Source organism: Hevea brasiliensis, chromosome 2 (genome assembly GCF_030052815.1).
Source record: "Hevea brasiliensis isolate MT/VB/25A 57/8 chromosome 2, ASM3005281v1, whole genome shotgun sequence".
NCBI lineage: Eukaryota > Viridiplantae > Streptophyta > Magnoliopsida > Malpighiales > Euphorbiaceae > Hevea > Hevea brasiliensis.
The window spans coordinates 1,216,017-1,233,184 of NC_079494.1; the positions used below are offsets into that span (position 1 = coordinate 1,216,017).

At 38.4% G+C, this 17,168-nt stretch overlaps 3 protein-coding genes across 8 annotated transcripts; 2 read left to right on the forward strand and 1 right to left on the reverse strand.

Moving 5' to 3' along the window:
* The first annotated feature begins 1,996 nt into the window (after positions 1-1,996).
* On the forward strand, positions 1,997-6,539 carry LOC110660993 (uncharacterized). The gene is made up of 11 exons (XM_021819477.2): positions 1,997-2,270; positions 2,532-2,589; positions 2,666-2,776; positions 3,022-3,159; positions 3,759-3,828; positions 3,905-3,960; positions 4,280-4,405; positions 4,729-4,868; positions 5,613-5,685; positions 5,760-5,834; positions 6,032-6,539. The coding sequence occupies exons 1-11, from the start codon at positions 2,158-2,160 to the stop codon at positions 6,326-6,328; spliced, it is 1,257 nt and encodes a 418-aa protein (XP_021675169.1). The 5' UTR covers positions 1,997-2,157; the 3' UTR covers positions 6,329-6,539.
* Positions 6,540-6,981: 442 nt separating this feature from the next.
* Positions 6,982-10,971, reverse strand: LOC110660990 (pentatricopeptide repeat-containing protein At5g42310, chloroplastic). Of its 3 annotated transcripts, none has more exons than XR_009142051.1 (5): positions 9,034-10,971; positions 8,532-8,684; positions 8,351-8,422; positions 7,613-7,814; positions 6,982-7,337 (listed from the first exon to the last, which is right to left on the reverse strand). XR_009142051.1 is itself a non-coding variant. In XM_021819475.2 (5 exons), the coding sequence occupies exons 1-4, from the start codon at positions 10,816-10,818 to the stop codon at positions 7,704-7,706; spliced, it is 2,121 nt and encodes a 706-aa protein (XP_021675167.1). In that variant the 5' UTR covers positions 10,819-10,940; the 3' UTR covers positions 6,982-7,337; positions 7,697-7,703. The 3 variants fall into 3 exon arrangements, 1 of the variants encoding a protein (XP_021675167.1); XR_009142052.1 differs by having other exon boundaries at positions 7,639-7,814; positions 9,034-10,940; XM_021819475.2 differs by having other exon boundaries at positions 7,697-7,814; positions 9,034-10,940.
* On the forward strand, positions 10,952-13,525 carry LOC131169007 (uncharacterized). 4 transcript variants are annotated; one of them, XR_009142061.1, is made up of 8 exons: positions 10,952-11,327; positions 11,425-11,501; positions 11,606-11,683; positions 11,775-11,906; positions 12,360-12,410; positions 12,547-12,647; positions 12,763-12,884; positions 13,052-13,525. XR_009142061.1 is itself a non-coding variant. In XM_058131317.1 (8 exons), the coding sequence occupies exons 1-8, from the start codon at positions 11,237-11,239 to the stop codon at positions 13,080-13,082; spliced, it is 714 nt and encodes a 237-aa protein (XP_057987300.1). In that variant the 5' UTR covers positions 10,952-11,236; the 3' UTR covers positions 13,083-13,525. The 4 variants fall into 4 exon arrangements, 2 of the variants coding, with proteins under 2 accessions (XP_057987300.1, XP_057987295.1); XR_009142062.1 differs by having other exon boundaries at positions 13,133-13,525; XM_058131317.1 differs by having other exon boundaries at positions 12,516-12,647.
* Positions 13,526-17,168: the final 3,643 nt, after the last annotated feature.

The following is a 17,168-nucleotide window of genomic DNA, read 5'->3' on the forward strand; positions in this document are numbered from 1 at the left end:
ATAATAATATCGAAATTATAATTAAAATTAATATTTTACTCACAAACTTGACGACAAATTCTTGTGTGGTGGGCGGAGGAAGAAAGGTCATCGGCTCACTGACAATTACATTACATCTATTTAATAAATTTGACTCAATACAAACAAAGAAAAAGATCAAATCGTCCTAAGTCGTGTGAAAATCCGTGAGTCTCCCCTATACCTAGGACCTACCCAACCTGCAAAAGGGCTAAAAAAACGCACTTCTATATTCACAATCCATATATCAACAGTTCAATCATATCACACAGCCCCTCCTGGGCCCATCAAATCAATCATCCATCACAATACGCAAAATTTCAATTTAGTCCTTATTATTGATCATTTTTGCAAAAACTGCCCAAACAAGCTCTAAAAATTATAAAACTTTGCCCCGCGGTCCTTAGCAATATTACTAAGCTATTGCAAAAAGAATCGTAATTTTCTAAGCTACCACGAATATTCTATGGATTTTTAATCCTATTTAAGCACTAGAAAATTACGAAAAAGCAAGGTTCGGGTTTACCTTTGCCGATTCCGACTTCGAACGCTCGGGGCGTCGACAATGGGGCTAGCCAAAACCTCGGTCCAATTCGGAGACTTTTCCAGAATCGGTGCATGCGGCGAAATTTGCATCTGGCCAATCAGCGTCAATTTCGCGAATCGAGGATACCTACACGAAGCCCATAACACGGGGGTTAGTACATAAATTTTTCAGAATTTTCTAAGCTCATTTAATGGTCGAAAATACACTGCGAAGTTCCGTGGGACCCACCGAAAAACGGTGTCGGAAAAATTCGAAATTTATGTCGTTGCGAAGCTCTCGACGAATGGAGCGTGCTGGTGGCCTCGGTTTTCTCGTGGGATTCACGGTTTTCGAGAAATCTAGCCCAAAAGTCGAAATGGGCTAAAATCTTCCCGAGCAAAAATCGGACAATCCGCTCGATGGATTTCGGCGTTCTTGGTGTCTATGGAAAGCTCTCGCCGAGTAGATGATTTTGGACACAAGACCCGGTCCAATTGGTGGCCGGATCGGCCGGATTTGGCCGGGGAAGCCGAAACGCCGCGCGCGCGAGGAAGGGAGATCGCGCGCGTTTTCCGGCCGTTCTGGGCGGCTGCCGGCTGGCTGGGACAGCTGGGAGGCGGCGCCGGCGAGGGGAGGACGCAGGGGAGGCGGCTGGCCGGCGGCAGGGGAGGGGAGGAGAGAGAAACGAGAGAGAGAAGAGGGGAGAGCCATCGCGCGCGGGAGAAGAAAAAGGAAGAAGGAAAAGGGCCGGTCCGATTCGACCGGTCCGATCCGGTCCGGTTCGATTCGAAATACAAAATTTTGAATTTTTACTCTGCCTCGGGACCGAAAACGAGGTCCAAAAATTCCGAAAAAAATTCCATAAAACTCAGAAAAATACGTAGACTCCAAATATATTTTTAGTTTTGCCACGTGGTCTTTAAATTAATTTTTTAAAAATCATCAAAGTTTATCTTTTCGGAAAATCGAACCCGATTTTTAAAATCTGAAAAATCTCAAAAAAATTCCTAAAATTTAAATAAAATTAAAATACCAAAAATACTCATAAATAATAAAATTTTGGGGTGTTACAGAAAAGAAAATTAAGAATATTTTAATATTTTACTAAATTTAATAAAAAATTAACAGACTTGTAAAGTTATCAAAATGTGAAGATTTTAAAATTATAAGAATTAAAGTTATAGATTTAACTTAAGAAAATAATTAAATTGTAAATTTAATCACACCTCAGGGATTAAATTGTAATTTACCATATTTATTATTTCCGACGTTTGATGGTGGCCCCGTCCACGTTTGGATGATGGATCGGATCGGATCGAATCGGATCGGATCGCCTCGGATCCGATCAGAGGAGCAAAATTATTTCGAGAGTTAATTTTCAGACCGTACGATCTAATGCAGGTTGACAAAAATAAAACCAATAAAATGAAGTGTGGCCGTTGATTGAACAGGAAAGAAAAATCCAAATTACAAACTGACAGAGCGACTCTCTCATAGAAATCCAAAGTCTTACGTTGAATGGCGCTTGCCTGAAAATGCATTAATGAAATGAGATGAGGTAAAGACAAAGAAAGAAAGCAAAGATTCTTTTTCTTCTTCTTCTTCTCACCCATATGGCTTTTCTCCTCTCTTTCTTCCTCTTGTTCGTTTTTACTGGTTTCTCACCCGCCAATGCTGAATCTAACTCCACGTTTACCCCCATCAATCGCGATCTCTACCATTCCAGGTATTGCTTCCTCTTATTCCCATCAATTGCCTGTTTGTTATGTTGATTCTTCCTAATTATGTGAGATTTTTGTTAGTTTTACAACTGTTATATTGTTTGTGCATTTATTTGCTAGAATTTTAAGATTTTGATATTTTAGTTGAATCCTGGGTAATAGTAAAGGTGGAAACTTTGTTATTGAAGGAAAATTATTTGATGCTATTGTTAAATTTGATTAACTGTAACAATGATGGGTTTTCCTTAAAAATTCTGATTTTGCAGTATCGATTTGTTGGAGCAGATAAAGGCATTGGTTCATCGTCACCCAGACAAACTCACTGTATGTAACGTTTACTCTCTGTTTGTTTTCTTCTTTTGTTAAGCTTCAAACTTTTAATTTTCCATGGTTTTGTCAGGTGGAGACGATTAAAACCGGAAACAAAGGTTACCGAGCAGAGATTACAGTAGCTACTTATTGCAGGAGTAGGAGAGCGAGTGATGAGAGGTCAAAGTTTCGGATCCTTCTTGTAAGTTTTCTACATATATTGTATGCTTTGAATTGTACATAGAGCCCATCAAGTTGTCACCTCTTAGGCTTTAGTTAAAGAAAAGAAAAAAATTGAAATGTGTGATTCTGATTAATTTGGGGCAGAAATCGGGAATAGAACGCCTGTATATTTTCTAACCCTATTTTAATTTGATATGTGGTCGATTAGAATATCTCAGATTAGTAATTGCTGGTTTTCTTGACAGATAATTCCTTGTCTTCCAGAGTTTTGGGCAGCATGGTAGGGAGCTCATTACATCAGAACTTGCATTGCGGATCTTGTCAATCTTAAGTGAAGAACAGTTTTTGCCCAATGCAAATCCAACTTCCTTAAACAGTACTCTAGACAAGCTTGTCATAAAGGTAATTTTTCATCTGGCATCAGTTTCTTCCCTTGGCTGTGCTAATGTAGCTGTTATCTGCCTCTTCTGAGTGGACTGGAATTTTTTTTAATCTATTTTAGCAATTTGAGTTATGACTTGTAATCCTTAGGAGCAAAAGATATAAAGTCATTATCAGTGTATTGTAAATCATTGTAATGTCTGAAATTATCTTAGATATTAATGGATCAGGATAATTTTTTGGTTTTATTTCTCCTTTTCTTCAGTTTCCAATCTTGTTCATAACCCAGTGTTTATCCTGGTCTTTGATATTGGTGGCCTCTGCTGCTAATCATAAGTTTGAATGTAGAAGCTTGACAGTTCTTTTTGGGGAGACTTTATCCAAATTACCAGTTCTTTATGTTGTTTTCTACTAATTTTATTGAAATTTTTGTGGTTTTATTTTGTATTCCCATAAATTAATTTTGTGGGAAAGAGGTGTGGAAGGCATTGCAATACCAAACCTGTATAAAATTTATGCAATGGTAAAAGGAAAATGTGTATGCTGCATATCAGTGTTTTCTGAAGCTTCCTTATTGAACTTTGTTTGTTCAGTGAATGCTAATTTCCAGTGATATACAGGTGGTGCCTCTGGAAAATTTGAATGGCCGCAAACTCGTTGAAGGAGGAGATCTTTGTGAGAGGAGAAATGGTCAGGAAGTTGATTCTTGTAATTTAATATGACTACTAAGAAGGACATGGTAATACTTAACTTCTTTTTGTGGCAGGAAGAGGAGTTGATCTCAACCGCAATTGGAGTGTTGATTGGGGCAAAAAGGAGAAGGTTTGCTATGCTTATTCATTCTATTCCCTTTGCACTCTGCTCTGTATTTCATAACAGAGTTGCATCTTTTAAGCTTCTTACTGTAGATATAATGTCTTTGGCAATTCTTAAGTTTAATTTTAAATGAGCGTAATGAGATTTATTTTATTGAAATACCTATATCGGTCATCATTGACAAAGCTTTAGACTAAATCATTGAGGTTTTAGCCTTCCCTTCTCTTCTCTACCATTTAATGTTTAATGCTATAATTTCAAATGAACAGTTGCTGTCATGTGATGTGATGTCTTTGTCTCATATTTGTTGCTTATCCATTTATAGGATTATGATCCATATGAAGAGAATCCTGGCACTGCTCCTTTCAGTGAGCCTGAAACTCAAATAATGCGGAAACTTGCCCTATCATTCGATCCTCACATATGGGTTAATGTGCACTCTGGAATGGAGGTAAGTGTCAGCAATATTCCTTTCCTCCTGTTGCTGAACTGATGTATGTGACAAATATAATGGACTAGCATATCATCTACATTACTCAAGTTAACATCATTAGAGTACAGGTGTATGCAATTGAAAATCACTTATGAAGTATTTGCTCATGATCTTTGTTTCTTTTAATAAATTATCCTATAAACTATGCCATCTTTCATTAAGAAGCTTTGGTGAATGTTCTGAATAAAAAAAATGTTCATTTACTCCAATGCAATGTTTATGGCTAAAGAACAAATCCATTTTGATTTATTAACAGTTCATAATTTATTCTGTTTGTTCAGGCTTTATTTATGCCATATGACCACAGGAACACAACCCCTGATGGGTCACCCTCAGCGCGGATGAAGTCGTTGCTTAGTGAACTGAATCAAGTTCATTGTCACAAGCGTTGCATGATTGGTTCAGGGGGAGGCTCTGTTGGGTTAGTCTATTTATCTATGAGCCTTAAGCCTAAATAAAATCTGCTGAGTTACAGGAAGACAAATATGTTCATTATTGCTTAATTACAGTGCAGTACACAGACACTTGTGCACATTCATTAATGGCTTCTTTTGTTTGATTTGTAATGTACCTCATCCAATTTTAGTTTATGTAGCCTTGTCTGCATTGTGAAATGTCTGGTCATGGTCTCCTAAAACATAGAGTAACATAGTTGGGTTATAATGTCATACATGTATAAACACAAGGTTGTTATGATTGCAGAGCTGAATGCAAAAGAGTTTCACAAAGTGTTATAGGCATCATGAGTACTTTTGATAATATTGTGTCATCTCTTCTTTGTTGGAAAAATTGTTTTCTAGTTTATTCTTCAGCTAGCATGTCTTAAATCATATTGAACCTCCAAGTTTGTCATATCTGACATGGTATGAAATGTATGTCTACGTATAGCACTGGTTTATGTAGTAGGATTACAGCCAATATGAGCACGCCAGGACCTGAAGGTTTGGCAGCGATTATTTCTCATATTCAAATTCAAGTTCTTACAGAGTTTGCGGGGCCATTAGGAGATTTCACCTACTTCTGCCAGTGTTTATTATTTTTGCATATTTTTGAAGGACTTCAGTGCTGTAGGTTGACATTTTGTCAACTTGAAGTGAATGTATATTCAGGCTGTTCCATTTAGAAAATTACAATATTGGCATGCTTATTCCATGCTCAAATTTAGGTATCTTGCACATGGGACAGCAACAGATTACATGTACGACATTGTAAAAGTGCCTGTGGCTTTCACCTTTGAGGTTTGTGAAATGTGAACTTCTATAAAATCTCTTAAGAGCTAGTGTCTTCTGTTTACATTTTATTTGACTGGCAGATATATGGGGATCCAACAGCTTCATCAAAAGACTGCTTTAAAATGTTCAATCCTGTTGACCTCACTACCTTCAATGTATGTTATGTTACTTTTGAATTTGTTGCCCCATATCTTTGATTTCATATGGTATATTTTCACTATATTTTCTCTCTCATTATTTTTTTTTATAACAAATTAATACTGATGAAAAGTAGATGACAATTGCTGATGGAAAGTAATTTATTGAAATTTAATGACCAGATGATTTTTTTTTTTTTTTTTTTTGGATCCAGAGAGTTCTCAATGATTGGTCTGCTGCTTTTTTCACTATATTTAAATTGGGACCACTCCAACTAACTGATATTGGATCAAAGGCCTCCACATCCAGTTTGGACAAGTGGGTATCCATAGATGAATATCTTGATGGGTACTTAATGGAGAGGAGAAATAGATATGGCAAGAAGATGGAGGTGCTAGATATTGGGATGCAGGAGATAAGAACATATTTTAGGCTCTTCTTGCTATCCTCTGTTCTGTTGTTGTTCATGTTCTGTTCTAGAATTTCAAAGAGCAAGTCTAGTAGACCGTAGAACAATTGTTTCGGCCATGGCCCTCTGACCTTGTATCTTGACAGCCAGTATAATTTGCACGTATGTATGGTGTGAGAGAGAGACATAGATGTATTACATTCTTTAGAGAATAGATTTCGATTCATGTAATTAAACTTCATATAGGATGTTTTTTTTTTTTCACACAATGCAACACTGATTTCTTTAATGAATTGCCACGATGATTATCTAACTGTATTTCTTGATCGGTTCTATATTAGACCAATACAGTTCTGATTTCAAATTGGGCACATATGTCAAATAATCCAACCTTCGATATGATCAAATGTATCTTAAAAATCGGGAGTAGAGAAGTAGAAATGTTTCATCAACACTTTCTTCTGAAAATTCTAACACAAAACGTTGTTTCACCAAAGATATCTAAACACAAAAAGAGATAGTCTCAATATCCTTTTCATGTCACAGGCTCTTATTGAGCCGCACAAAATATTATCCTCTAACTTGGTGGTTAGACTTAGAAGGTGCAGAATATCCACCATCAAACATTTTCACAGTAAGAGGAATCGACAGAAAAGAGGGCAAGGGGTTTGATTTGCTGTATCCTTAATGCTACATTTAACTAATCAATCATTATTTGCAAATACAAATATGCAATGAAAAGGAGAAAATAACAATGGCAGGCAAATAACCATTGTATAACAGAAACTTAAACGTCCACTGTTTTTGTAGAATCATTATGTTACAGAGTAACAAGGATGTAATTCTATTAAGAAATTGCACCTATTTTCCTTTATGATACAAGAGTAATTGGAGTTGTCAATTCTCATTATAATACATGACACTGATACAACTTGTACATTACTTGGTGTTTGTATGAAACAGAGAACTTTACAATCTAAATGAGAGAGGATGAATGAAGATGTCCTCAAATCTGTGTTTTGATCTTAAGGTATGGTTTTTGGATCCAGAATCCCGTTGTTCCCGGATGAAAACCCTTCCCAATTATTCATGTACAAACATATAGTTGTTCCTGCAAGACCATTTTGTCCAAAGAACAATAATTACTTGACAGATAGAGGATAAGTTTGTCAATCATCACAATACTATAATACGACTTTTAAAATGGCAAAGGATTTCAAATACTGGCGGTCAAACATACATATGTAGAACTTATAATTATCCACAAATTGCAATGACTCAAAAACTTAAAAGCTTTTATATGTTTGAACACGACAAGATGCCAAAACTGGATATCAATTGTAAGATTTATTTATAAAACATCAGCTAAGGATTGCAGCCACAAACCTTAAATTGGCAAAATGAATAATGACCTTAAAAATGAGTCCAAGACAACTGATCCCACAGTTCACCTGGTCCGGGAAATCTTACTTGTTTCCTATAATTTTAGTGTTTGCTTCATGTATCTTAGTGCAGAGCGCAGCATTGCTCTAGCTTTCCTATCTGGAGTGCACCCAGCCGAAATCATTTCTTCATACACAGATGGCACCTGAAACCATGCACTGAACCTTCATATCATACAGAATATAGTTGTTGAAACTGATACATAATAATAGCTAAGCACAGAAATTATACATAGGCATTCAATGCCATTTTCCTTTTCTATTTCTTTCGTTCTTTTGATTAATATTGTGCCTTTTGAGGTTGTCAACACTTAAAGCAACTATTACATTCAAACTGTTTACCTTATCCAAGTATCATCTCACAAAAGGAGTCCAAGCATCATCCCACAAAAGGACAAATGTATGCAAGAAAAAGAAAGAAAATGATACATCATGCGATATGTGAGCAGCTAAGTGATGATAGCATATATGCAATCAAAATGGCTAGGGTTGAAGACCTTTTAACCTAGATTAATGTGTGTTTAAAATACTGGCTTCATTGTCCATAAATTGTATGCAGGCAACGAGTATAGCAACACAAAATTTCAAGCAGCCAATGCCAAATTTCAAAAGCAGAAATATTATCTATGGTTAAGGACATCTGACAGCGATCATAATTAGTATTTTGAGCAACATAACTTACCTTATTAAATTTATCTACACGAATCAAAGCTTTCATAAGAGTAGTATACGTTACCACATCTGGCTTCAAATCCTGCAGTTCCAGGGGCCAGTGGACATGTTAGAAGATGGAAAAAGAAATTATAACTTTCAAGAAAAGGGGAAACTGGATGTTACTGAATAATCAATTAACCAATATTTACATTTTCCTTCATGTATTGCAGCACTGCAAATGCTTCAGCATCTCTCCTATCCTCGCCAAATGCATTGATCAAGGAATTCAGAGCTAAAATACTAGGCCTCAGGCCATCTGCTCTCATTAACCTAATCGCATTTACTGCTTGCTCAGATAAACCCTGTGAAGAAATGAAATAGAAGACTATCAGTGAGTGCAGAAGAAAATGCCACTGATGTGTTCTGGTCAAAATTCAAAACACTAGATAATTAATGCATAAAATGAAAGTTATGTCTATTAAATCCATCAATGTAAAATGAAGCCAAGCCAGACATTTGCAGTCAAGGATATATTGTTTCGTTAAAGTAAAGCTGTCATAATATATTTTTCTATGGAGAATGATTTATATACCTACATTGGATACAGCAAAACTGAATAAATTGAGACATAACCATATAAAGAAAACTGTTAGCAGAATCACTTCCTAATGTGGTTAAGGATTCATGGTAAGTTTTGAGGCAATGACATACCCTTTGTGCATAGGCATTTATCAATGCATTATACATGGTAGAGGATGGTTTCAACCCTGCAGACTTCATATCCTCCAAGCATTCAATCGCATCGTTAAATCTCCCTGATTGCCCATAAATATCAATGAGTGTGGTATACGTTACAACATTAGGCAATAAACCCTGACTCCGCATATTCCCCATCAAATTTTTCACATCTTCCCATCTCTGCTTCTCCCCAAATGAATTAATCATAATGTTAAATGTTGTAGTACATGGTGAGTAACCTTTTTCCATCATTTCCTCAAACAACTCCTCAGCTCTATCATGCCGCCCTGCCTTACAATGACAGTCTATAAGTGTATTCCATGTAACTGTGTCAGGCTGTATCCCCTCAGACAGCATCCTATCAAAGGTAGCCATTGCATGATCAAGGCAATCAAACTTGCCAAAAGTATCAATCATGACATTGTAAAAATGCCTATCAGGGCGCACCCCACAGTTTTTCATTTCCCTTAAAACCTGAAAGGATTTCTGCCATTCCCCTCTATCCCGATAAGAAGCTAAAATTCTGCTGAAAACATAGGAATTAGGCATCACGTTGCTCGCTTCCATTTCCTTCAACACAATTCTTGCGCTTTCCCATCTGCCTGCATTAGCATAAGCATCAATTAGCAGACTATACGTGCGTTCATCTGGTGAAACCCCACTCCTTTCCATCTCCGAAACAACAAATTCCGCATCTCTCAGCAAACCAGCTTTCACATACCCCTTAAGAAGTGCATTATAGGCTCTAGTCCTGGGTTTCAATCCGTTGTCTTTCATTTCTTCAAAAATAGCCTCAGCTTCCGTAGTCCTTCCCGATTCTCCCAAGGCTGATATAACGGCCACAAGAGTCGCCGTTCTTGGGCTCAATCCACTGCCTTGAACCATGCCTAGGAATTCCATAGCGCGGCTAGGATCACTTGCCTTTGCAAAGCCTATAATTATGTCATTTAAGAGCTGAACGTCAAGCTCAAGTTTATCGCACTCGATTTCATTATAAAGCTTTTGCAGAATCACAGAATCGATTCTGTTTGATCGCGTAAGAGACTGAATTATCAAGCTGTAGTTGACGAAATCCGACGGGTAACCATCCTGACGCATTCTAGAAATCAAATTGAGTGCCTTTTCAAGATCGTTGTTGCGGGCACAGGCATTGATTAGGGCATTGTAGGTTAAAGGAGATAAGGTCTGTTTCTGAGACAGCAAAAACGCCTCGTACAACTTCTCCGAGCGGCCAAGTGCGTGAATAAGAATCGAATAGAGTAGCTCATAGGAGAAACAGAGATTGTGTTTCTGGAGCCATGAAACAACGGCGTACGCTAAGTCGATGGAAGAAGAAGAAGAAGAAGTACAGAGGGATTTGAGGAGAGAGTGCCAGAGTGGACCAGGGACAGCCCTGTATGACTCTGCAAGCTGAAACTCTGTGGCATCTAGTGAAGTCGGTGAAGCTAACTCGGAATCAATGGAGGTTCCAGAAGATGATATTTGTTTGGACAAGAAGTCAAGAAGTGGAGTGAAGTCGTAGTGGCGGCTCTGGAGCGAGAGAATATCGTCGATGTCATTTTGGTCGTTATTGAGCGGTCTCGTAGAAGATAAAGAAGGGTCAGCCAAATTAGTGGGAGTGGTTAGTGCCGTTGTGGAAGCGGTGGCTGAGAGTGACGGCTGGGAGATAAGATGGTGGTGGTGGTGCAGGAGGAGGAATGGAGAAGGAATTTGAATTGAAGGAAAGCGAGTCAGGGGAGGTGGTGGGAAAAGAAGCATTTTATGCTTATGCTTATCCTCAGGGGGAGAGAGAGAGAGAGAGAGAGAGAGCTAGCTAGAGAACGAACAACGGTGGCTCAACAAGGAAGAAGGTCTGGATTATCGACGGGCGAAAAAAGCAGGTGCACTGCAGATATTTTACTCGTTCGGTGGTGGCCAGTACGACGACGTAGCCCAACACAATGTCATTAGTTTTGATGGATGGAGAGCGCGTTTAAACGGTGTCGTTTATGTGGTCCGTAATATGAATATCCCATTCCCACCCAGAATACCGAAAACGGAAAACCTTCTTCAAACCCTTGCAGCTACTTCGCTACCGAAGCAGCTGTGTTTTGCTGAAAGTGGAATGCTTGTCCTCTTCTGATAAGTTTCTAGGGTTTCACTAGCTAGCTAGCTGCATAGGATCTTCTCAGTAGCTATGGGAGGATCCCGAGTTCAAGTTAACAAACCTCACAAGTCCCGTTTCTCCTCCAAATCATCTCGTCACCTTCATAAAACATCTCTGAAAGGTTTACCTCACTTCCAAATCTTCATTTTCCTTCTTTCTACATCACAATATTAGAGTTCAATTAATAGAATGTAACCCTTTTGCTTTTGTTGAATTAGATAAGAGCAGGATCGCAAAATCGGGGCACAATGTCGCCAAGGGAGCTCGAGCTGTTCGAATTCAGCGTAACAAGATGGTATTTTGAGATTCAATTCTCTCCCTTTTAAGCGTATTTTTGACATAACTTTCCAAAGCTATAATTTTTGCTGTTATCTTGTTGCCAATTTTCCAATTCCATAGTTGCGGGAGCAGAAACGTGCTACCCTCTTGAAAGAGAAAAGGGCTTCTACCGGTTCATCAAGCCCTCCCCGTGTAATTGTGAGTATCTTTCATATATAGTAGCGTACTGGCAAAACCTGCTATGATGAAGTTTATTTTGGATTCATTCATTTTTTTGACTCAATGATAGGTTCTCTTTGGCCTCTCTGCCTCCGTAAATCTAGATTCAGTTGCTGAAGATCTTCTGAAATTATTATCTCCTGAAGGTGGTGGAGCTGTGTCTTCAACAGTTGCATCATCCGAGTACAAACTGAGAGCAACTGTAGGTTCCAACTCTTCCATTTACCTGCTGAGAAACTTGACTAACCTGGGTAAAAATGAAAATACCCATTGTTGTTTGGGTGAGCTGCAATTGTGAAGTCTCACCAAAGATCAGTCATTTTTCATAATAAACGTTGGCGTAACTAAATTTGCTCTTAACTACTAAGGCATTATATTCTTAAGAAAAATTAGATTTTGTTTAATAATACTTGAACTTGTGGAATGTAGACAATTTATTTATCTTGTGATTGGAAATTGCTTTCAGAGTCAGTTTTTGAGCATGAACTTCATTTGGTTTTGCCCTGTTATGTTCTGAAATAAATAGTAAATTATATTGTAAATTATAATTTCTGGTTCTGTGCTTAAGCTATATCAACTGAATAGGACTGTTGACTTAGGATTTGTTATCCTATTGTGAAATTTGTGAATATCTTACTGATTTCATTCAGCTTAGGTGTTGAAAGCACCACAAGGGGATTTGTTATCTTGTATGGAAATGACCAAGGTATGGAAGTTCATGGCAACTGGTTACTGATGTTTATTTCCAAAGTTTTGGTGGTTTCTCAAGTTTACTTAATGTTTTTGATTTTGACCTTTTGAGCACTTGTAGGTTGCTGATCTGATTGCTTTTGTGGTATCAGCCAGTGAAGAAAGTGCTTCTGACTATATTGATTCATTTGGAAGTCAATGCTTGTCAGTGTTTAGGTCTCTTGGTTTGCCAAGCACTGTTGTCTTCATTCGTGTAAGTTCTTGATCATTGTGCTTTTGTTTGCATCTTGATGAAAATTCCAGAAATAAAAGTTGGGGTTGAGGTTTTGCATCTCCCAAGGTTAAAAATTATGTGTCTCTGTTTTTAGGATCTACCTACTAAGCTGAAAAGAAGAAATGAGTCAAAGAAGATGTGTACTTCCAGGCTTTTAGTGAATTTCCTGAGGATTGTAAGTTCTACCCAGCAGATACAAAAGATGAGTTGCACAAGGTGGTGTATTTACCTTTTAAAAAAATTATTTTCTATATCTTTATTCATGAATGAAGTTTATCATTATTGAAAATAAATTAAATCTGATGCAATGTCTATGGTGCCTATATTCTGTATGTTTTCCTGTCGTGACAGTCTTCAAATGTCTTTATGCTTGTTTATTACAGTTCTTGTGGCTATTTAAGGAGCAAAGGCTAACATTGCCTCACTGGAGACACCAACTGATATGGGTGTTAATGTTAATCCAGAGAAGGTGAGACGAGGTCCAAAACCATTGAGAGTCTACTACAGAAAGAATTTTAAGAAGAAGGAAGATTCTGGAATAGGACAGCTGGAAGGGATTAATTTGAAGGTTATTCAGTTAGAGGGAATCTCGGATGGCACTCCTGACACTTCCTAAAGCAGCAGTAAAGATATAAATAAGAGCTTCTGAGTTGATATGGGCATTCTGGTTTTTTTTATCTCATTTGATTCAGCATTGCTGGGGCTAGCTTGAGCTAGTTCGGGAGAGGTCTCCGGGTTTTTCTTTTCTATTTGTTTCTTCTGTGTCCAAAAGAGAGGAGATGAGAGTATTACTGTATTGAGAGATTTATTGTAATCTTGAGATAATTTCAGTAATACAATATTAATTTCTTCTCCCATTGCTATTACATTTGCTTTGCTTCGTTCCTAACTCTATCAATTTGGTCCGACCTGCCGGATCTGTGAATCCCATGACTAAAACGCAAATGGAAGAGCGTGTCGATCAGGTAGAGAGGAATGTGATGTCCAATCTAGAACAGTGGCAGCAATGCGTCTAGAACAGGAGCAACGCATGACCTCTTTTCAGCAAGAGCAAGAGCAACGTTTTAACAAATTAGAAAGTATGATTGCCTCCTTAGCTCGAGGGAAATCAACATTCCTGGAGGGGGACTCTTCCCCCCAAGCAACTCCAGGGAGCACGTTTCAAACCATTCCACCAGCTGCTAATGCACTTGTGGTTGAGGAATTCCCTATGGCTGTTAAAAAAATTGAGTTGCCAAATTTTGACGGAGTGGACCCTGTGGGATGGTTAGCAAGAGCAGAACAGTATTTTTTAATTAACAAAACTACTGATGAGATGAAAGTTCAACTAGCTCTGATCTGTATGGAAGGACCTGCTCTTCATTGGATGCGTTGGTTATGCCAGCGCACTCCTAATATTTCATGGTCTCAACTGACCTTGGAATTATTGCAGAGATATGGAGGGGACATGAGAGCCAATCCTTATGAACGGTTAGCCACTGTTTATCAAGAAAAGTGTCTGTTGATGAATACATTGATGTTTTTGTTGCTCTTGCATCTCAGGTGGAAGGATTGACGGACCAACAGTATTTGGGTTTCTTTTTAAGTGGTTTGCGGGAGGAAATTCGTGTGCGTATTCATTCTCAAGACTATTGATCTTTTTCGCACAATGAATTTAGCTCGCGAAATTGAATTGGAGATTCAATTCCTTACTTCAAAGCTATCGCTGAAACACGGTGGAGACTCTAGCTAGAGATGGGGTTCAGTTATTGGGCCTGGACCAAGGAATGATATGGGTCGGTATGTAAAGGGCACTTCCACTTGGTCCAAACCCGTCCTTCCTTCCCCTTCAACAAAACTTCTAGAATATCCAAATAATAAGCCACCAGATAAAGCTTTTCCAGGACCACCTAAACTCCTACAAAATACATCTTCCCCACCAGCAGCTCGCCCTCATCAACCATCGTTTCATAGAAACAGAGGCACCCGGCAATATACACATCAGGAGTTCCTTGATTTGAGAGCTAAAGGTCTTTGTTATAAATGTAAACAGCCTTTTCATCCCATGCATGGGTGCCCTAACAAAACCCTGAGAGCTCTAATTGTTGGAGATGATGAGCAAATTCCTATAAAGCTGGAACAAGAATTGGGATTAGTGGAATCTGAAACTCCAAATGTGATGATAATTGATGAAGCCCACTTCAATCGCATGGAATTACCCTTTTATTCAGTAGGAGGCATCTCTTCTCCTAAAACATTGAAATTACAAGGCTGGATTCAAGGAAGGGCATTGACTGTGATGATAGATAGTGGCGCTAGTCACAATTTTATCTCTGGTACAATTGCTTCTCAATTGAATTTAACAATTGATGATACTCCTATTTTTGGTGTTTGTTTGGGTGATGGTCACAAGGTCCAGTCGATGGGGGTCTGCCATGATGTCAAAATTAACTTGGGAAACTTGGAAATATCTGTTGATTGCAACGTGTTTCCTCTCGGTGGTGTTGATTTAATATTGGGAGTTGCTTGGTTAGCAACGTTAGGTGAGGTTCGGATTAACTGGGCAACTATGCAGATGAAAATTTTTCAAAATGGACAACAAATTCTTCTGTCGGGTAATCCTTCATATACCAGGATGGAAATCTTTATCTTTCAATTGTCGAAATTAATAGATGTGGAATTCTCTATGTTGCTATTGGAATTATCAAGTCTTGAGCATTCTTATAACTTTGATGCTGAGATAACTCTATAACAGCAACATGAGTTATCTACCTTGCTGCAGGAATTTCAATCTATCTTTGGTGATTTAGCTGCTCTGCCTCCCCGACGAATCACCGATCATGTTATTCCTTTGGTATAGGGTACTTCAGCAATTAATGTTAAATGATCAAAAAGATACGGAAATTATCAAAAAGATGAGATAGAGAAATTGGTGGCCGAAATGTTAGCCGCTGGAATTATACGGCCAAGCTCAAGTCCGTTTTCAAGTCCGATTCTGCTAGTTAAAAAAAAAGATTGTAGCTGGAGGTTTCGCGTCGACTACAGAGCTTTTAATAAAGCCACAATTCTAGATAAATACCCGATCCCGATCATCAATGAGATGTTAGATGAATTGAATGGGGCAACATATTTTTCAAAACTTGATCTTAAATCTGGGTATCATCAAATTAGAGTGGCTGACAAAGATATACGTAAAACAGCATTTCGAACTCATTGAGGCCATTACGAGTTTCTTGTCATCCCTTTTGGTTTGACGAATGCACCGACGACATTCCAATCTACCATGAATGATCTATTTAGGCCGTATCTTCGGCGATTTGTATTGGTATTTTTCGATGATATACTAGTTTATAGCCGCTCTTGGGAAGATCTTATGAATCATCTACGGTGGTGTTACAATTGTTGCTTCAAAATCACTTTCGGGTTAATAAAAAAAAGAGCTCCTTTGGAAAGAAGATGGTGGAGTATCTTGGACATATTGTATCTGCTCAAGGAGCAGCCATGGATCCCTCTAAGGTTGCAAGTGTCCTTAATTGGCCTCAACCTAAGTCCTTGAAAGCTGTTCGGGGCTTCCTTGGATTAACTAGATATTACCGACGCTTCATTCAAGGGTATGGAATTATTGTAAACCCTTGACCCAGTTACTAAAAAAGGAGCATCATGGTCAGTTGGATTGGAATCCAGGGGCACAACAAGCTTTTCTTAATTTAAAGCAGGCTTTAGCAACTTCTCCAGTCTTGGCAACTCCAGATTTTTCTAAGGAATTTATTGTGGAATGTGACGCTTCGGGTACTGGTTTGGGGGCTGTTCTTATGCAAGAGCGTCGTCCAATTGCTTATTTCAGCAAGGCCCTGTCATCTAGAACTCTGTCTAAGTCCACTTATGAGCGAGAAATGATGGCTCTTGTGTTAGCAGTACAACATTGGAGGCCTTATTTATTGGGAAGGAAATTTTTTGTTTACACTGACCAAAGTAGTTTACGACATCTCTTAGAGCAGCATATCACAACCCCTACCCAGCAAAAATGGGGAGCCAAGCTGCTGGGGTATGATTTTAAGATTATTTACAAGCCTGGATCTTCAAATGCAGCTGCAGATGCTTTATCCAGGAGGGAAGAAGAGCTAGAATTGCAGGTTATTAGTTTGCCTCAATGGATGGACTGGGATCAAATTGAGAGGGAGATTAGCAATGACTCTCATCTTCAAAAAATTGTTCATGACTTGCAAGCCAATTTATCCTCACATCCTCATCATTCATTGGTCCAAAATAGGCTATTTTACAAAGGCAGATTGGTTATTCCGCAGAATTCTCCTTGGATTTCTAAATTATTAACTGAATTTCATTCCTCTCCATTGGGGGGACATTCGGGAGCATTTCATAGATATAAGAGGGTGGCTTCAAATCTCTACTGGCCTGGAATGTTGAAATCTGTCAAGAATTTTGTAGCTGAATGTTTGACATGCCAAAAACATAAGTACGAAGCTTCATCTCCTGCGGGACTTCTTCAACCACTCCCAATTC